The sequence below is a fragment of the Suricata suricatta genome, chromosome 15 (genome assembly GCF_006229205.1).
Source record: "Suricata suricatta isolate VVHF042 chromosome 15, meerkat_22Aug2017_6uvM2_HiC, whole genome shotgun sequence".
Taxonomy (NCBI): domain Eukaryota; kingdom Metazoa; phylum Chordata; class Mammalia; order Carnivora; family Herpestidae; genus Suricata; species Suricata suricatta.
Window position 1 is genome coordinate 71980549 of NC_043714.1, and position 21168 is coordinate 72001716.

At 46.5% G+C, this 21168-nt stretch overlaps 1 protein-coding gene across 1 annotated transcript in view; it reads left to right on the forward strand.

Annotated features, from left to right (window-relative positions):
- Nucleotides 1–21168, forward strand: part of KHDRBS3 (KH RNA binding domain containing, signal transduction associated 3) — a 117606-nt gene that overhangs the window by 70066 nt on the left and 26372 nt on the right. The window contains exons 3-4 of the mRNA XM_029923331.1: nt 10169–10285; nt 15578–15724. Of these exons, the coding sequence (XP_029779191.1) occupies nt 10169–10285; nt 15578–15724 (264 nt within the window). The remainder of the gene's footprint in view (nt 1–10168; nt 10286–15577; nt 15725–21168) is intronic.

Here is a 21168-nt window from a genome sequence, read left to right on the forward strand (position 1 = left end):
GGTACGCCAAGAAATAAGTGTGTTATCTCTGAAGCAGCCACTCCATTTCGTGTGGACGCCATGGTCTCAAGTCTGTTAGTAGCTTTTAAGTATTGTTTGGAGTTTGGCATTTATGACATTGGTTTAATTCAAATAAGATCAGTATTCTGAATACCAGCTAAAATGTGGATTTATTTAACCATTGAATGAGTAGTTAAATTATTGGAATCCAAAGCGCCCCCTAGAGTTAATGCAAGCAGGAATCTGGTCTTTTCATGTGTAGGTTGGTCAGACAGACCTCATTTACTCTTTCCTTTTTGTTTTTGCCTTTGGGCAGGAGTCAGAGGAATGTGGAGATCATGAAGAGAATGTGTTTCTGGAGGGTTTAATTCTCTTTCCTCTGTAAGGAAAGCAAGTGCTTGGGTGATGTTTTCCAAAGAGGGATGTGTGCACCCCAGTGTATTTGGTGCTAGAACTTCTGTTTTAATGTATGGAGGGAGCTGATGGTTTTCTATGTGTTAGACACTGTTCCAACATCCCTCGTGTGTTAACTTACTTAATCTTTACAACATTAGGAGGAAATGTTCACATTTGAAAAAACTTAAGAACAGAATTTGCTAAGGGTTCAGTTAACTAAGTAACGGGTATTGGAATCCCAGAAATCTGGCTTCAGAGCCAATGCTCTACTCAGGAGAGTAAACTTAATGGTCAGTACACAGATGAATGTGAGTCCCAGTACGTGGCTTCCGTAGGTGCCTGCAGCCGTGGGCTCCCTGAGGCCACACCCTCTGGAAGGGGGACTCCCATAGGGCGAAAGGTCGTCTTAGTTTGCTTTCAGTATGTTAAGGCGTTTCGCTGTTGGATATGCCTGGTTATGGATTCAGAGATTGCATTACGTAGTTTTAGTTAAACTTACCTTGAATGGGCAAAGATTCTTGCAGAAGAGACTGTGAATTAAAGGTCTAAAAATACTCTTGAATTGAGCAAGAAAACTGGCAGTGCTGATCCTTCCCGTGCCTGGTACGCGCTCATTCTTAGAATAAGGTAAGAGCATCTGTGACCCAGTCGGGTATGACAAGAGTTGTCTCCGCAAAGTGGAACTGTTTCATCTGTTGTGAATGATGAGGCTGTTGCCCCAAGTCAGTGTTGTAGTATTAATGGAACAGATACAGAGTTTTTAAATGAGTTTATACATATATGCACAAACACACATGTGCACACACATAGACCCATTTTGCGTGTGTGTGTGTGTGTGTGTGTGTGTTTATACGTCTGCATGTGATGTGTGAGGACCAGTGTTGGGGATAATTCTTTGCTGCCTAACGTAAGAAATGGCCCAAGGGTGCATCCGTGTTTGCTGTCACTGTTGACCTGCTTGCTCCCTTCTGGCCCTCCTTCCTTCGTTACATCTTCTTAGCTCGTTTTTAAAAGCTTATTTATTTTGAGTGTGTGTGCACGAAGGGGAGAGGCAGAGAGAGAGAGAGAGAGGGAGAGAGAGAGAGAAAATCCCAAGTAGGCTTTGCACTGTCAGCGCAGAGCCTGATGTGGGGCTCAGTCTCACGAACCATGAGAATCATGACCTGAGCTGAAGTCAGCTGCTCAACCGACTGAGCCATGCAGAGGCCCCAGCACTCTCTTAATCTGTAGGCTTTTTTTCAGATGTCTTTGTAAGCGTTTTAATGAACATGTAGATTTTATAAGACAATTACAGGATGCTGGTGGCCAGTCAGGACCCATACACCAGAAGTCTGCCCCCCTCCATCTGCTGCCGTGGCACACGCTAGGCGTTCCGTAGGTGACACTGTGGGTTGTGATTGGTGTTCTCCAGACAGTAGTTGTGGTTGACATTCACCATTGTCTACCAATGCGTGGAGCGCTGCTGGCCTGCTGCGAGCGAGGTGCTGTCGTAGACAGTGGTTGGGTCAGTGCCCGGATGAATGAGGCCGAGTCTCAGCCCGCAGAGGGTCACAACGTCCGCCCCCACCCCCCACCCCCACACACTTAGGGAAAATGAGGTAGGCCTAGGAAAGACTGAAGTTTGAGGCTCCGAAAACGAGCTTTGCTAAAGGACGGCTCTGACACTGTGAGATGTGGTTGTGCCCCAGGACCGCTCCCTGCACCCGCGCCCTCCCCAGTGCCCTGCCTGAGTGTGTCCTGACTTGACAGCTTGCTGCAGAGCTGACAGGAGGCTGGCTAATGGGCCCCGGCTTCTGCCCTTCTGCCCTTGGAAGCCATACACTGGGGGAAAAGCTCTGCCAGCTGGAGGTCGCCGTGATGAGCGGAAGCCCAGGACACCCAGGTGGGGGAGAACTACTCAAACCCAGAACTGCATCCCAGTTGATGCCTCCACCAGCGAAAGGGACTTGGGACTCCCCCCAGTGCTCAGGTTGCTGAATTATGAGCAAAGCAATAAATGGTTATTGTTTAAAGCTGTTAATTTGGAGTTACTTTGCTGTGTAGCTACAGACAACCAAGGCAGCATTAAAGCCTAACCATTGAGTCCTGCCTTTCTCGCTGCCGGGCCAGGCAGGGCCCGTGCAGTGACCCACACGGTCAGGGCTACAGGGTTCAGGTCGGGGGGTCGGCAGGCGAGCAAGCCATAACGGACAAAGGGGTTGCCTTTAGCAAGTGTCAGGTTCATCACGGGATTGCATGTGGGCAGGTCATGTGCATTCAAGAAGAACGGCCGATGTGAAGGGAGCATGGAAAAGTTCCGTTAACGGGCGGGGAAGATCCCGTAACACTGGTGTGCGTGTCCATCATAGTGAGCAGAAGGGACTCTGCCACTGAAAGGACTTGACGCTTTGAAATTCCTTTCCTCTTGTGCCAAAGAGCGTTTTATAGTTTGGGATACCGCTGAGAGAGCAGTGGCTTTGTCGGAATAAAGCAGCAGTCGCCAGGAGGCCAGGTTCCCGGACCAGGGCTCATGCAGATGAAGCGTTACTACGTGTGTAGCAGAGCGTTATAAACGGAGACGGGAATTAAGGTGTTGATTTCAGAGCTGAGGATAACACATCCCGTCTTCTCGGGAATCTAACACGGAAGGCGATGGCTGCATGTCACATGGGAAAGCAGCCGGAGGAGAGCGTGGGCCCTGGGTGCTGCCAGGCGCCTGCCGCACAGCCCTGTGGGCCTGGCAGACAGCCGGCCGAGAGCTTCACACCCACCGCAAGTTCTTCCTTCCCCCTGGGTCAGGTTCTGCCGTTGTTAAGAGAGGAGGTTCACCTCAATAGGGAAGAGTTAGGCAGTGACCAAACTGCAGAGAGAAGAATGAAACCACCCAGATTGCATCTACATTTTAAACCTAAAATCAGGGGCGCCTAGGTGGCTCAGTCAGTTGAGCATCCGACTTCAGCTCAGGTCATGATCTCACGGTTCGTGGGTTTGAGCCCTGCGTCAGGCTCTGTGCCAACAGCTAGCTCAGAGCCTGGAGCCTGCTCAGATTCTGTGTCTCCCTCTCTCTCTGACCCTCCCCTGCTCGCACTGTCTCTCTCTGTCTCTCAAAAGTAAAGAAAAAACATTAAAAAAATGTAAACCTAAAATTAAATCCAGGCTCTTGACCATGGCCTCCGAGGCCTTCTGGATGCCCATCTTTTTATCCTGACTCTGACTTCCTAGCCCAGACTCCCTCTGCTCCCCTCAGGCTCCCAGCACCATGTTCTCAGAAGCTTCTTCGAATTCAAGGGCTTTTGCACTTGCTGCTCACATTGGAGGGAATTCTCTGTCCCCACCTCCTTGCATAGGACGTGCCGTCCATGTAACCGTCGCTGGCCAGCCCACTGTGAACACCAGGCACTTGGGAGATGCTTCCGTCCAGCTCCATGGACGCTCACCGGCAGTTAGTAGATGTGAGGCTCCACATGTATGTCGTGCTTGTTTGTCACCCGGCTGCTGAAAGAAGGGGACGCAGTGCTGGTGGCCTTGTGCCCGTGGATGAGGGTGCGGGGCAGAGCAGATCTCAGCGGTGGCTGCCGCCCTCTTCCCCCATCTGCCCTCTGAGCACGTAGAGGTGGGGGTAGGAGTGCTGAATTCCGGCACAGAAGACCTTGAACAAAGTGTCAGCCCCTCTAAGTCTGTGGCTTTTAGGGCTTCCTGCGCTGGTGCGAGCCCGCCCCAGAGAGGCCAATGCTCAGGTCTGGTTTCACCCGGCGGCTGCCTGCACTCGGCCCCCCTGTGTGGTTAGGGTCGGCCCTGGGACTTCAGCGTTACCTTGCATTCTGTCCAGCTTTCTTCAAGAGGGACGTTTGTTCTTTCCAGCTCTCTATCTGAGCCGAAATGGATAGTTCTTGGGACACGGTAGTTTCGAGAAACTGCACAAAATCCAGAATGGCCAAAGTCAGAAAGCAGGAGAGTGGAGAAGCCGGAGAGGTGGGCCAGAACTGGCTCAGGGTTTTCTCCACAGTGTGGGGACTCGGGACCTCTTTCAGAAGATTGCGGGGCGTTGTGTTTTAATTAGAGTGTACCAGAGTGACCTTTGCGTGAAGAGCGCTGTGCTGATTGAGGCTATCGAGGTCGATGCAGAGAACGGCTTCCGGAGCGGGTGAGGCGGGCATGATGAGGGCCATGGCTGGGAGTTGTGGTGTGTCTGCAGAAACGAGAGACAGGTGTAGGAGACCCCGAGGAGGGGACATTGTTGAGGTATAATTAATCCTTTGAGCTTTTATTACGTGCTCTCTCTGCACAGGTGTCGGTGCAGTGAGCACAGAAGGTCTCCTCACGGCCCTCGTGGAAGTTTCTGGCTTGAGTCAGGGCGCTGATGGCGGGGCCTTTACTGAGCTGAGGAGCGCTGGAAGATAACATTTGAAGCCACGTTGGCAGAGGTTACAAGTTCAGTCTTACTGTGCAGTTGGAGGCCAAAGCATCCCTTTGTTGGACTCACCGACTTTTGGATGAGCATCCAATTAACAGAACCTTTTAATAGAGACAGCGACATGTTCTTGAGGCTTAGTTGTTTATGAAATGACAGCTTACGTGTAATTGTTCCCCAAGGAGCAGTGTCATGTCACAAGTATAGTTTAAATCATTAAAGCTAGTTCGGAAAACTGCACCGACAAAGAACATAATTATGGGATCTTATACATTGTGCAGTGAAACTCAAATCTACTTACTCTGTTGGTTTATCCTCTTTGTAATCATTTGGAAAGTTTCCTATAACAATTATAAAATTTGCAATATGATAATATAACTGTAATAATTGGCATCTGGAAAAATATTGATCTTGGAAATAATACTTTGACCTTTTATTCAAATCTGTGGACAAATGGAATTATTAATAAAGATGAAAGTTAAAATGTTTTCATTTACAAATCCAGTTATCAGAAAACAAATCCTGACATAGGTTAAGGAAAGACTATTTGATAGCATTATTGGGGGCTCTGGGTGGCTCAGTCGGCTAAGCATCTGACTTCGGCTCAGGCCATGATCTCACAGTTCGTGGATTCGAGCCTTGTGTCAGGCTTTGTGTGGACAGCTCAGAGCCTGGAGCCTGCTTTGGATTCTGTGTGTCCCTCTCTCTGCCCCTCCCCTGCTTGTTCTCTCTTTCTCTCAAAAATAAATGTTTTAAAAAATGAAAGTATTATTATGGGACACTTGGGTGGCTCATTCGGTTGAGTGTCCCCCTTTGGCTTAGGTCATGATCTCGCAGTTCATGAGTTCGAGCCCCTCATTGGGCTTGGTGCTATCAGTGCAGAGCCTGCTTCGGATCCTTTGTCTCCCTACCTCTATCCCTCCCCTTCTCATGATCTCTTTCTCTCTTTCTCTCTCTCAAAAAAAAATAAACATTAAACAATTATTATTAAAAGAACAGGGCAGAGGATTTCTAATAGCGGGGGCTCTGAGCCTCCTGAGATCTGTCAGCGACTCGCAGGCAGACAGCACGAGGGGTGCCGGGCCCAAGGCCAGGGAGTGGTGGCGGCAGCATGATGGAACACTGGGTCAGAGAACGGTCACCCCGAGGCCGGCGCCTGGACGTGGGGGGCCTCCGAGGGTTGTGTGCCGGCCCAGGCTGCGTGTGGGTCACATTCAGGGGCCTGAGCAGAGAAAACGTCACTGAAGTTTGATCAGGTCAGGTTAGAGGACATTTTCTGATTGATCAGTGAGGACAGACCAGTGGCCAATCTTTTGTGAGGCAAAGAATGGGGAGGTAGAGGGCCTGTGTCGGGCCTTCTCTTAGGTGAACAGGACTCACCCACAGGCCTCACCTACATCACCTGGGGAGGAGGCAGTCTCTGCAGAGAGCCATTCCCAGGAGTGGGAAAGGGTCCGAGGCTGTCCTCATCATCACCGTTTTTTAGAGGCACAGGGGGCTGGTTAAATTAAGCATCCTCCTTATCTGATGCGCTTTCGTCTTTGTGATAACCCTTCCGTGCGAAAGCCTCCACTTGGGCAAATATGGTGACACTGGGGACCAGAAAGGCTAAGGAACTGTGTGGCCACGCTGCCAGTAAGAGGGCCCCCTGCTCCTTTGGAAGGCTGTGGTCCGGGAGCACCAGCACGTCCTAGAACTCGGGGCACCTGAGACAGCCACGCTGCCCAGCTCGTGTCCCATTGATGTCTGAATGCAGGCGCTTATGCAGCCCACACATCACATATGGGTACCAACCTGGGCTGGCTTGTTTTGGCTTGGTTTTGTTTGTCAGACTAAGATACAGTACCTTAGAGAATCCATGGGGAAACTGAGCATGTGGTCCCCAAGAAGGAGCAACGGGGGCTTTAAGCCCAAGGTGCCAGGACTGACCTGTGGTCCTTATGACAAGCAAACAAGCTGGCTCCGTATTTGCAGACCCTCCCGGGAAGGTGATGCAGTCAGGGAGGGAGCTCCAGCCACGCCGCCAGTGCACTGCTGCTGCTGAGAGTCGGCATTAAGGACACTGAGCGTCCGCGCTCTGGGGTCTCAGCCCTGCGCAGCCCCAGGCACGGCCGTGCTGGCTCAGTGTGCACTGCAGCTGGAGGGCCGTCAGTTTACAGGAACCGGTGGGTCTTGGTCACATAAAATTATGTATGTTCTCAACAGCTGAATTCATTAATTTATTACTTATTTGGCATAGAATATGCACCATCTCTTGGTTGCTCTCGTAGGTGATTTCTTACACATTTCTGTGCTTCATTCATCTGAGCAGCATCCCCGCTGGGTCATATGGTCCCTCTGTTGTGGGTGAAGTCCAACACTCATGAGGAGTCTTGACCTGGGGCACACAACGGCTGCCCAGAACATGCTCGAACAGAGAAGTCAGTGAAAATCTTCCAACTTCCAAAACATTCATTTATGTCCTTTTTGTGAAGGAAGGACTGGCAGAAGTTAAATGGGGAAAGAGACTCCTAAAGGCATATGAAATCATAAAAATGTTTTTCCTCCGTATGTAGAGTCCTGTGTTTTTATGTTTTACAAGTGACCTTGAATAAATTCTTTCATTCTGTGGATTTCAGTTTTCTCAGTATAAAATTAGGTGTTTGGACTGGATGATTTCTAAGGCCTCTTAGTTTTTATTAATGGGGAAATATTTAACTACTAAAGACGTGATGTAAATATGGCTGTTCAACCACAAATTTATTCTCATGCCATCCTTGAAACCCGTCAAAATGCATATAAATGAAGTAAAAAGGTACAAATTCTCAAAGACAAGAATTGAGGGGCCAGGCCACAATAGGCTGGTGATGGCAGTGAAATTTCAGTGGCTGCAAAATAAATGGGTAAATGGTAATGACTTAGGAGAGCAGAGAAAGCAGAATCCAAGCTCCCCGGGAAAGAGAAAGTGTCCCAGAAATATGGTCATTAGTATGGGAACACCGTGAGAAAACTCCAGAATTGTAGGTGCCAGTCCTGAGAAGGTGGGTTTATGGGCAGAACTGAAGCAGAGGAGACTCGGTCCAGAGTTTCTCTGAGAAGTGGGTGGGGGCACTTGGGGGGCTCAGTCTGGCTGGGTCTCTGCTTCTCGATTTCGGCTCAGGTCATGATCCCGGGGTTACGGGATCGAGCCCCATATTGGGCACTGTGCTGAGGCAGAGCTTGCTTGAGATTCTCTCTCCGTCTGCCCATCTCCACTGCTCGAGCACACTCCCTCTTTCTCTAAAAATTAAGTAAAATAAAATAAAAAAGAAGTGGTGAGAGCACTGGATGTTCCTCCTAGCTTATAAAGCCAGGCATCTGCCTTCCTAACCTACAGCAGACTAGAGACTTCCTGAAGGGGTTGAATAAAGAAACTGGGCTCTAAGACCCAGATGGATACAACTGAGGGCTAGAGATGCCACACTGAAAATGAGGGCATTGTTTCCCTTAAATACAAGTGTGCCTACCTACTGGTGGGAATCCCAGCGGCCAGGCTGATACCTCGTCCTGGGAGCTCAGGGAGTGCCAGGACTTCCAGGTAATGTTTTTGAGCCTCAGCCTAAAATTTTTAAGAGCAGGCAGCAGGAAGGATTACTGGTCACTTGAGGAAAGCCGATCATGTAGGAACAGACCAGTTTGCAAAACACGAATCTGTTGAAAGCAGATACTATAGGCTCTAAGTTGGGAGTAGGAAGCACTGCCATTAATGTCCTCAGAAGGATAAGAATTTATACCACTTCTGTAAGATATTTTTAAATTCTACAGAAAAGAACAAATGTAAGAAAATACTATTAGTGGTTAAACATTTGATAGCGGAAATCAAAAAATCTATATATATGTAGGAAATGTACTTAAATCTCCCAGAAAGTAAAACAGAGACAGAGAGAGAGAGAAGGTGAAAGAGAAAGAGGAAGAATAAGAGAGAAATTTAGAGTTCTAAACCCAGAGATCCCAACAGCCAAGTAAGAAATTTCCAGAAAGATAAAGCAGAGAAAATGGGGAACTAAGAAATAAGGTAGGGATTGGTGTGTGGAGACACTGATTTTTTTCCTATATTGTATTATCTGATATGTTTAACTCTATATCATTTCTGTTTTTAAAAAGTAATTGACTTTAAGTTTAAAAAACAAATATTTACATTTGAAGGTTAAAAATACTGTAGTTATTTGAGTTTTCATTGAAGACCAATAAAATTGAGTGAGCAATGAGAAAATACTGTTTTGATTTTTTAAAACCACATATTTTAAGAATATGACTTCACTTTCCACAGAGAAATTGAGGAACAATTTTCTTTCAAAAACGGCAGCCGCACAGCTGTGGGGTAGAGTGTGGGTGAGAGCTGATCACAGAGCAGCAGCCGAGGAAGTTTGTAATCCGCCATCTTGCCCCAGAGACTGGTCTCTCTCCTGGTCACAAGGGCTGACTTTCTTTTTGGGAACAAGGAATATTCATGACTTAATGATGGTCAGACTTTTAAAAGTTGTGTGAAATTCCTAGTAATAGCCTTTCATTCATGAAATACCCTTTCACTCAGGATATATTTATTGTCTGTTACATGTTAAGCATTGTTCTCATTTATTTATATAGACCCATTGAATCCTCTGACAGCCTGATGAGGGTAGCTTGCATTGCCGTTTGCCATTCTCATTTTGCAGATGAGGAATCCAAGGTACAGAGAGATGAGGTAACCCAGTGACTAGCCGGGTTACTCAGCTGGTAAATGGAAAAGCCATGTCTTAAACCAGGGCAGTGTATCCTCAGGGTCGATGCCCTTAATGAATTCACGTCTACTCTGCTTGTTAAATAAAGAATTCCTTAGAATCTAGGCTAGATAATTTGTCAACATTTCCAGAGCTAGTCATTTTAGAAGAGGTAGGTGAATTTTTATCATAAAGCTTTGTGAGCCACTGAATGCTTGAGGACTCATCCAGGGCAGTGCACTCCCTGGCTGACTGACCAAGGCTTCAGTGCTGACCAGGGAGAAGGACCCGAATACTCCCTAACGACCGGCCTGGTGCGCAGTAGCTCCTCCCCACCCCGGTCTTCACGCCAGCACCACGCATGTTCGATGTGGAATGTGTGCTGCAAGTGTCAGGGTCACAACTCAGGGATTCTGGGAAGTAGCTTAATTTATAATTTGTGAAATCTGGCCATCATTGAAATCATTGGTTTGACGTTACAAATTTTAGCCCCATTTTATGGAGTTTGTGAAAAACATGACAGCGTGTTGCAGATAGTAGGAACTTAAATATTTGGCTTTAATTAGGAATGCGCTGTGTCCAATGTCGTGTTTCCTGATGTTCAAGATTAATGAAGTACTTTCAGATATGAATATTACAAATTTGGTTTGTTTGTTTTTTCTAGTTCAACTTTGTCGGGAAACTTTTGGGTCCCCGTGGCAATTCTCTGAAGCGTTTACAAGAAGAAACCTTGACGAAAATGTCCATCCTTGGGAAAGGTTCCATGCGAGACAAGGCAAAGGTAACATTCATTGTTGACCATGGCTGCTTTTGGAGACACATTGTATAATGTACTTTTATCCATTGTGTTAATACAGATTATATAAGAGCTAGCTGGGTTCTCAAATGAAATTACATGAAAATGTTGTAGAAGGCCGTGAGTTTGTGATGTGGTCGAAAATTGAGTCATTGGGGACGGTTTCAGAACATGCAGTGTCTTACATGTCTCTCTGTAACCATTGCGTGCATCTGTAAAATGGGTTGCAGCACCTGTGGTTTTGACTGTAGAAACACCTGGTAGATAGAACAGTAAGACTGAAATTCCCACCAAGGGAAATCACGTTATCTGTGGTCTCGGGGCCACTGTTTGCATTTCAGAGGCGTTCTCTGGGCCTTTTTCCTAAGCTTGTATTTCACGTAGTTGAGTTTATAAAGTACACACCTTTCATCGCTCTTTTTGCCCTTCATCTGATCCCCATTTGTTTTATCAAGTTAATGTCAATTTTAAATGTGTTAGTAATGGCTTAGCATTCCAACACACAGCTGTTCTTTTTGGATGAATTCACGCTAACCACCTGCTTTTTTAATAAGTTGAAGTGAACGGAATTATTTTTATTGATCCCTTTCTTAAGTATACCACCTCGGAAAGAAGCTTTCACATTTCCTGACGTGCTATCCCTGACACTGTTCTCTGTTACCATTTTGTTGTTCTGTCGTGGTGAAACGATTGATATCACCGAAAACCAAATCTACATTTCGTGGTCACTTACGCTAAAAGGTTGGACGGAGATCGTGTCAGACAAGAAAGTTAGTTAGACAAAATCCAGCCTCCTCACACAAAAGTGCATCAATACAAAGGCCTTTGTAAGAAAAAGTAGCTGTCATCCGTTTGTCGAGTAGCTACCGTGAGTCAGACACTCTGAGACATTTTACAGGCGTTACTCTGTGTCCTCTCTGCAAAAAGGATGGAAGGAACATAATATTGTTCTTATTTTATGTGTAAAAAATCTGAGCTTTAGGGAACCTGAGTATATTATCTAAGTTAATAAAGGAAGCTTTTTAAATTATTTGATTCAAACATGGCTGTGTATCAGACTCACGTGGGCTGCTGTTCAATATAAAGATTCCCATGTAGCCCCTTTAGGATGGAACCTCAAAGTGTATTTTCAGGGGGTGTTTGAAATGGTTCTAATGTGGACCAGGCTAGGTTAAACTACCCACTAAGCATTGCTGTCTCAAATCATGTTACTTGGATTCCCGGACTCATCTGTTCTGGAGGAAAGGGGACCATATATTGGTCAGTTGGCTAGAAATTCTGTATCTTATAGGAAAACACCCAATCCTTGCTGATATTTAATTAGGTCTTCAGTAAGGCCATCTGGACATGAGGCACATGATATGACCAGTGAAATTCAATGACATTGTACTGCTTACTTTGCTGCTAAGGAAGTCTTTTTGGTCAGAAGTAACATTTTATGCCTGCAGTGGCGGTGATCAGGGCATCCACGATTGTTTTGTAGGTTAAAAGGAAGCAGGGAAGGCAAGTCTTCAGTTAGATTGTATGTCCAAGTAATAGCAAGTGCCTGGCTATCCATTTAATGAGATGGGTCCTAAATACTGTCAGCTTGCTCTTTGAGCTTGGTGGTCTTTCCAGATTATGGTGTCATTTTAAGGGCTATTGGCGTGGTGGACACTCAGCAGAGCAGTAGCTGGGAATCTTTTGGAGGGGAGTCTGTTGTGAAGGGCTGGTAAGATAGAGATGTCTCTATCATCGTAGACATCTTATTGGAGGCCCTTGAGCAGCACTGAGGTGGGTGGGGAATGAGTGATTTGACACCTTTAGTCCCTTCAGCTCCCTGGTCTCTGAATGTCTGCTCTGCACTGTGTGGGGCACTCCGTGCTCTACCCCACTTACGCTTCTTTCCTAGACCGCTTACCAACCCTTGGCTAATCTTCTCGTTTCTCTGTCCTTGACCACATGGGTCTGAGAATCAGTATAAAGGTTCTGTAAGTGGCTGATCATCTGCATTCCCTCAGGACCCCCAGGAACTGGAGAAGTAGCACACATTTTGGGTTTACAGTCCATTAAGCCTGCTGTCGAGAGACGGACTCAGAAGTCCTTTATCTCCTGACCCTGTGGGCCCCACTCCCCACTCTTCAGGGGCCTTCAGTTTGGCAGCATTTGCTCACAGTCAGGTCTGTTAGTCCTCAGGCTGCCGGCTCCCTCTTCTCAGTGGTCACTCACTCTGGTAAAAGGCCCCAGAGCCTTGGTGGGAAGACAAGGAAAGAGTGTTGTGTGCACACAAGGAGATGTTAACACTCACCGTCAGCTCTCTTGTTCCTGCATCTGCGGGGCAAGCCGGGATCAGAGGCTGGGAGGTGGTCCTGAGGAGCAGTAACAAAGCCTGAGGACCGTCCTCTCCTTTCAAGGAGCGACCTTGGCTCTTCAAGACAGGGGAGAAAGAGCTTCAGCAGTCAGGCTTCCGCCAGTGCGGACGGTTCAGCGGGGCTTAACATCTAAATTCTCGGGGTGGTTTGACTCCTCCTGATGTTGCCGGTCCGGTTCTTGAGACTTCACTGTTCTCTAGACGTTTTCCTAAACCCTGAATGGGAGGTGGCCTGGTGTGTGTGTCATCCTTCTGCAGCACCCGGGCCTCCACTCCGCTGCCACCTGGGGGCTCTAGCAGCCTTGGGCCGTGAGCAGTCACGCCTTACAGGCCACTGCTGGCTCATAGTGTCACATCTGGAGTCTGTCACTTTCTTTTTAAAATTCTTCAATAGTGCCTGGGTGGCTCAGTTGGTTAAGCGTCTGGCTTCGGCTCAGGTCATGATCTCACAGTTTGTGGGTTCAAGCCCCACGTCGGGCTCTGTGCTGACAGCTAGCTAAGAGCCTGGAGCCTGCTTCAGATTCTGTGTCTCCCTCTCTCTCTGACCCTCACCTGCTCGCACTGTCTCTCTCTGTCTCTCAAAAAAAAAAGCATTAAAATTCTTCAATACAGCAAATGACAGCCCGTTTCACCCCCACCCCCACCACTCTTGCTCACCCTGCTGTGCACCAGCCTCGGTTACACCTTCAAGGTGCTTCACTGACCATAAGTGATGATTTCTCTGGAGGCGGGTCCTTCCCGGTGTCCCCCCTGCTGTCCTGCGGTCGGTCCTCACCGTCTGAGCTCTGGAGCGCTGGCTTCTGTCGGTCCTCTCAGCCCACAGAAAGTCTCAGTTAATAAATAATGCCTGTCTCCAAAGAGATTTCCATCACTTAGTATTAAAATCTTGTAGCTTTTCAAAGGTTCACTGTCTAAATCCTAATGAGACCGTCATTCGTTTTATTGTATTTTCTACGAGGATGAAAGGACGGGAGTCATTACTGCCTTGTGTCCACTGGTTCTGTAGCACAACCATCGCTGTGCGCTGTGGTCTGGGAGCCTCCAGTTTGTCCCAGATGTGCCTGCTTTTCTGCCCTTATGTCTGCATTATAGAATAATAGATAATTAGCACTGTATTCGTTTTCTGAGTGCTTCTTATATACTAAGCATAATTCTGAAGACATTTCATGTCCTTAGACACGAAACTCCTTTTTTATCACAACTCCATTCTGTTGCTAACACTCCTCATTGCTAGTCTAAGAGCTCCTTTCTTACCCCAGCAATCCTGGGACCCATCGATACTGTGCTATCATCCCCGCTTAAAATCACTGCCGCCTGCTCTAAGTTCTATGGTAAATGTTGGATTCAAGATTCGAATGTAGGACTCAAAACGAAGTCTCTGTTCTTCCCCAAATGCCTGTGGCCCGTCCTTATGAACGGGGGAAGAATGTGGTAAAGCCCCTCGCCCATGGGACTGTGCAATGGCAGGTTAGGAAGGGAATCTTTGCTGTTCCAGCTTACATCTGGGGTAGTGGTGGCCGTGCGTCGCCATGAGCCATGGTTACTGCCCCTCGTTAGCGTCGTTAGTTTGATGCCATCACAGCATAGGTAAGAAATGATTATTTCTGTGGTGTATATTTCCAAGAAGGAACTGTGGACCATACAATTCAACTTCTAAGACTTCAGCCGTGAAAGGCAGAGCGTCTGATGCAGTGATGGCGAGCGTAATGATTAGAGCAGATGGCCTGTCGCAGGGCTGTGGCTGCCGTGACTGAGATCAGGGTGTCTGTGACTCAGAACCCGTGCCCTCTGTGTGCTACATGTGTAGATCTCTTTCCTCTATAAGAAGCCAAAGTAGTTAAGTAACAGAAGTTGAAGTCTTCAATGGTAAGGTCAAGAGTGTTTGTGCCTCTTTGACCTCCTAGCTTGTGGGGGAATGAAAAGGTGTTGTTGCCAGGAGTTTGGGGGTTCTCTTTCTTATGGGGTTGGTATTTTGGAGGTGCTAGCAAGGTTCCCCCACTTTGGAAATCACTCTAGATGTAGGTACCGTCTCATCTTAATCTGTCTGATCTGAATGTTGGAGACAGAGACTTTTAAAAGACCAAGATCCTGCCATGTGCCACCCTAATGCATGCTGATTAGGAGATCAGGGGTGAAAATCACTGTCCCTTACTGATCTGGGTCATTTTTCCTCCTGTTTTTTCCCCCTGAATTTCATTATGTAAACAAACAAGTTTTTCTTAATGTTTATCGTAATTTGGTAAAATCATGTCATAAAACCTTTCATTTAGTTTTTTCATTTTTGTCCTCAGATATAGCGCCTAGCGTGTAGAAATGGTTTTTTGAATGAATATGTGAATGAACACATAAATAATGTTTACCTGTCCATTCAAAAATGTTTGTTGAGTGCCGACTGTATGCCAAGTACTCTTCTAGACCAGGGGGATGAGCGCCATGGAAAACACAGTCATAGCTTTTGCTCCACTGTGACCACCTTCCGGGAGGGGAAATGAGAAGTCACGTCAAGGATAGGTTATTTCAGGTATTCTGATGGCGGCATTGCTTTGCGGCAGCGTCAGGCACCCAGCGTCACCAGTGTGGAGGGAGCGTGGGGGACTGGCCCTTCCGGCCCGGGGTCTGAGGGTGCCTGAGGGCGTCGGGCCGGCGGGACAGGAGAAGACGAGGTGGCCAGAGTAGGCGGCAGGGGTGTCCCTCCAGGCAGAGGCCGGGGCCGAGCTTCTCCAGCAGCCGTGGGAAGCCTGCCGTGTTTTCATAAAAGGCGGGAAGGGCAGGACCAGAGTTGTACCGTGAACCTCCATCCATCCTGGGGCTGGCGCTGCGTGCTGGGACAGCTTCCGTGACGGCCTCGTGCCCGATGCGCGCGGCGTAGCGTTTCTTTCCCTTTTCTTAGCAAGACCCGCTTGTAAGCATGGCTTTCCTTCCTTCAGGAAGAAGAGTTGAGGAAAAGTGGAGAAGCAAAGTACTTCCACCTCAACGACGACCTCCACGTTCTCATCGAAGTGTTCGCTCCGCCAGCAGAAGCCTATGCCCGGATGGGACACGCGCTGGAAGAAATCAAGAAGTTCCTCATTCCTGTTAGTACGGTTCGCCTTGACAGTTCATTTGTGCTTCGAAGCCCTTCCTGTATTTTCATCCTTGAGCACTCTTGCCGGTAACGGTTGTTCGCACAGCACTCTGTCTGTCGGAAGTGCCCCTGTGAATTAGGTGGCATTTTTCTTTCTTTATCTACGAGGCATGAGGCGAGGGAGTTTTTAAGAGAATAGGGAGCACCGGGAAGGGTCCGCGGCCGGAGGGGTGAAGAGCACCCTTACCAGTTCACGTCCGGGGGCTTCCACGTCCTGAGCGGCTTCATGACACTAAGGTCACCTGCAGACTTTCCGTTCTCTCACACGGTGCCCCAGGGCCTTCCACGCCCCAAGCAGGGTGTGTGGTGTTGGGCCAGCAGTCCTCAGTCAAGCAGGCCCGTGAGGAGTGTGTAGCATAGGAGAGGAGAGAAACGTACGCCGAGGGTTTCAGGACAGCACCTGAGCGTCAGGAGCACCCAGAAGGAGGGTGCTGTGTGGGCGTCGGCTGGCTCCTGCCAGTTGGTTTGTGCTTTTTTGATGTAACAGGTGCTTGTCTATTTTTAACCCTTTCCAGAGCCCTGGACATTGCTAAGAATGGGTTATTTAGAGAGAGTGTATCCCTGCTTCCATTATGAAAGTTGATCTAGGTCTTGTGGATAATTTCCATGTCCTAGATGAAAAATTAAAAAAAACTAGAGCATCGAACACTTTGACTCTTCAGACAATTTATTTAGAGAAGCCGTCACATCTGCCAAGCAGCTGCCTGGGGTACGGCTGCCTTCAGGAGTCCCAGGCTGGCCTTGTAGATTGATTATCTGCTGTAGCATATGTGTCCTGACTCTGTTATCCGGGAGGAAGGCTGTTGAACTTACGGGGAAAGGATATTTTAAATCATGATGGCCTCGGAAAAGCCAAGACGTGGGATTGAATTAAGTCATTTTACTTGGGAGCTGAAAATGGTTAAGCTTCCTTTTGTTCCCTCAAGTCAATATGATGATACATTTATTCATTTAGTGTAAAAATAAAGATTTTTCAATGCTTTCCGTGTGATAGATCCATGGAAACTAATAAAGACATTCTTTCTCTGTGGAGTCTGTGTAATGGGAGAGACTGATAAGAATCAGATACTCCTACAAACATTGCCACTCTGACAAGACTGACTAAGGAGGTGTAATGTCTTAGTGGTCATTCAGTGTGGGCGAGGGGGTGCTGCCCGAGCCACGTGGGCTGCCCCAGGGCCTCCCGGCCCATCCCCTTCACGCTCCTCCACCAAGACGTGATTTCTCTGTCCGTGAATCTGGGCCAGCCAGAAGAACTCTTTGCCTAACCCACGGTTACAAAGATGTTCTGCTGTTTTCTTTTTAATCTTTTATAGTATTAGTATTAGTGTAGTATAGCCTTAGTATATAGTATGTGTCATTTAAATCTCTGATAAGTTCTTTTAAGTTTGTTTATTTTGGGAGGAGATAGAGAGAGAAAGCTAGCACATGCAAGTGGGAGGGGCCGGGCTGGAGAGAGGGCGGGAATCCCAGGCAGGCTCCATGCTGTCAGTGCAGAGCCTGACGTGGGGCTTGAGCTCATGAGCCATGAGATCATGAACTGAGCAAAACCTAGAGTCAGATGCCTCACCAGCTGAACCACACAGGTGCCTCAAGTCTATGATCGGTTTTAAGTTTCATATATGGTGGGAAGGCGGATTGTGGGTGTATCTTTTTTTTTGTAGATAGCCAGTTGTCCTAGCACCACATGATGAAGAGATAGTTCTTTTCCTGTCGAACTGCAACACCATTGTTGAAAATGAGTTGAACATAAGTTAATGGATTTGTTTCTGGATTCTCAGTTCTGGTCCACTGATGTGTATGCCTGTCCTGAGGCCGGTGTCATGCCCTTGATTATTTTAGCCTTCTAGTACTGTGATTTAAAATCTAGGTTGTTGATTCTTTTTCAGAGACAAAGTTCTGTTTCAGAATTGTTTTGGTTATTTTGGCTCCTGTGCATTTCAACATACATTTCAGAATCAGCTTATCACTTTCAACACAAAAGCCTCCCAGGGTTTTGATAGAGGATGGGATCTGTAGCTCAATTTGGAGGATTATTTCCATCTTAACCATATGTAGTTTTTCAGTCTGTGAATACGAAGTGTCTCTACTTAACAGATTTTTTTTTTCCATTTCTCTCAGCAGTTTTTCATAGTTTTCAAGGTACCAGTCATATACTTCTTTTGTTAAATTTATTCCTAAGTATTGTGTGTGCACTTTGATGCCATTGTGGATGCAGTTCTTAAAATTCCACTTTGAGTGGTTCCTAGGTTATGGAAATGCAGTTGATTTAGCTACACTGATCCTGGGCTTGTAACTTTGCTGAACCGTCAGTTCTATCTGGTGTGCTGTTTTAGTTTTATGGAGTCATTAGGATTTCCTACATGCCGAGTCCTGGTATCTGTAATAAAGTAAGTTTTTCCTCTTCTTTTCAAATTTTAATGTCTTCTGGTTTTTATTTTATTTTTCCCTTGTTACCCCGACTAGAACTTTGAGTGCACTGTTGAGAAGAAGTCATGAAATGGACATCTTTCTTGTTGCTTTGAGTTTTCACCATTAAGTATAATGTTAGCTGTAAGTTTTCATTGCTGCCCTGTACCTTGTTGAGGACGTTCACTTCTGTCCCTGGGTATTGAGAGTTTTTATGATGTATGAGTATTGGATTTTGCCAGTTATATTTCTGCACATTGAAATGATCCTGTGATTTTTCTCCCCTTTTTTTGGGAGGGAGGGGCTTGATAATAGTGTATCGCATTAGTTGATTTTTTTTAACTCTTATTTAATTGATTTTTTAAATTTGCATCCAAGCTAGCATATAGTGCAAAAATGATTACATTAGTTGATTTTTCCAGATGTTATGTCAACCTTGCATTCCTAGGTGAGATCCCACTTGCTCATACTGCGTGCTGCTAGAATTGATTTACAACAGTTCGTTGAGGGTCTTGACATCTCTAATCATGACAGTTACTGGCTTGTAGTACAGTATTTTTATAATCTTTATATTTACCCATGCATTTACCATGTCTGCTGCCCTTTTTCTTCCTGTGGGTCGAATTACCATATGGTGCTATCTCTTTTCAGCCCCAAGGACTGCCTTTAGTCTTTCTTGTAGCCTAGACCTGCTAACCAAAAAAATGGTTTTGTTTTTCTCAGAATGTCCGTATTTCACCCACCCTCTAAAAGACAGTCTGTATAATTTCTCATTGACAGTCTTTCCTTTCAGGTCATAGAAGCCCAGTCTGCTGCTTTCTGGCCTTCATTATTTTTGGTGAGAAGAGCATTCATGATTTTGTCGTTAAAATACATGATCTGTTGTTTTTCCTCTTGCTGCTGCCAAGATTTTATCTTTCATTTTCATGAGACTATGATTGTATATTCCTATGGTCCTTGCTTGTTAAGCTTTGTGGATCCACTTGTATGTGTTTTTCTTCAAATGTGGGGCATTTTCAGCCATTGTTTCTTTAATTTTTTTCTCTTTTTTTCTTTCTCCTCTGCTCTCATCAGCCCCTGGGCTCCCATTGTTTGTATGTTGGTACCCTTGGTGGTGGCCCACATTTCTCTCAGGCCTCTTTCCCTTCATTCTTTCTTCTCTGTGTTCCTAACTGGATCATTTTTTTTTAATTAAAAAAAAATTTTTTTTAATGTTTTATTTATTTTTGATACAGAGAGAGACCGAGCAGGAGAGGGGGAGGGGCAGAGAGAAGGAGACACAGAACCGGAAGCAGGCTCCAGGCTCTGAGCTAGCTGTCAGCACAGAGCCTGACGCGGGGCTCGAACCCACGAGCGTGAGATCTGACCTGAGCCGAAGTCGGAGGCCTAACCGACTGAGCCACCCAGGCGCCCCCTTACTGGATCATGTTAATTGGCTTATATCTTCAAGTTCGCTGACCCATTCTTCCGTCATCTCAACTCTGTTGCTGAGCTCTGTTGGTTAAGTTTTCATTGTCACTATTGTACTCTTTTCTTTTTTCTTGTTTTTTACATTTTTGGGGGGGTCAGTCCAACATCTGGGCCCTCTCCAAGACAGTTTCTTACTACTGCTTGACTGCCTGTCCTCCCTTCCCTCCCTCCTTCCTTCCTTCCTTTTTTTCTTCCCTCCTCCTTTCTTTCCTTCCTTCAGGTCACAGTTTTGGTGTCTTTGCATGTCTCCCAGCTTTTTTGTTGAGCGTCCCACATGGCAGGTAGCACATGAGAGCACATTTACATTCTGACTCATTTTGTTCTCCGCGCTTTGTTGTTATACGTTGTTATTTGTTTGTTTGTTGTTTCTTTAGGAATTGTGTTGGACTAAATCTGCAGTCTGTCTACTTCACGGCTTACAGCTTTGTTAATTTTTTTACTTCTCACTTTTATTTTTAAGCCTGGCCTGCTGGGCGTGTTCTCTGTGTCCGCATCTCTCAGACATCAGCCAGTGATAAGTCCGAGGCTGTGCTTACACACCTGCTGGTGGGATTGTGGGGGTGCACCCACAGGCTAGTCCCTGGTCACATCTGCCCTGGCCTTTACTTGTGACCCACATGTTAATCCCTGCATCTCCTTTGCAGGTGCACAGACTGGCTGTCAGGGAAGGACGTGTGAAGAGCGTAAGCTCTCTCCATTCTTCGTTGCACGTGTATGTAACCTTCCATTCAGCAGAGCTGTGCAGGGAGCGTACCCAGGCTCCATGGCTGCCGTGTTCCTGGCTATCGCTGGCCCTGCCCAGGACCTGAGGATTAGGCTTGCTGATTCATGGGGCTTCTATTCATTTGCTGCCAAAATTGCTACTGGTACTGACGGTCTGCTGGACATGGGGCTTTTTCACACCTTCGTCCAAATTAAGTGAACTTCCCCTGCAGCAAACTGTTGGTTTTCATGTCTTTCCCCACAGTGGACCGAACACATCATCTGGGCTGGGGTGTGTGGGCGAGTAGCATCCCCACACAAAATACCACAGACTCCCACTTTCCTGCCTGACACAAATAAATTTATTGTATTTTCCATCTATTATATAACTTCAGTCAATTCCCATAGTTCTGAACTGGTTGTTTCTAATGGTTTCTGTGGTCAGCTTTTTATTGTGGCTTTTTATGGAATGGTTTTGCCAAGCTCCTCATTTGGCTCTGCTAAAAGCCCATCTTCTCTCATCACATTTATTTTTTAAGTCTTATATTATTTTGGACCTCTGACCATGTGAGCATGTGTGACATTTCCCTCCATGCTTTTTAATGTCTGCATAATATTTCATCATGGGCATGTTCTCAAATTTATTTTATGAGTCCCCAAATAATGAACACCTATGCTATTTCTTATAGAGTAAAATACAAACATTGATCCTAAGAGTAATCTTTGACATAATCGGTGGTATATTTGGCAGATATATCTGAAGAGAACATTCCTGCCAGAGATTCCACTGAATTGCAGTAAATTGTTTTTAAT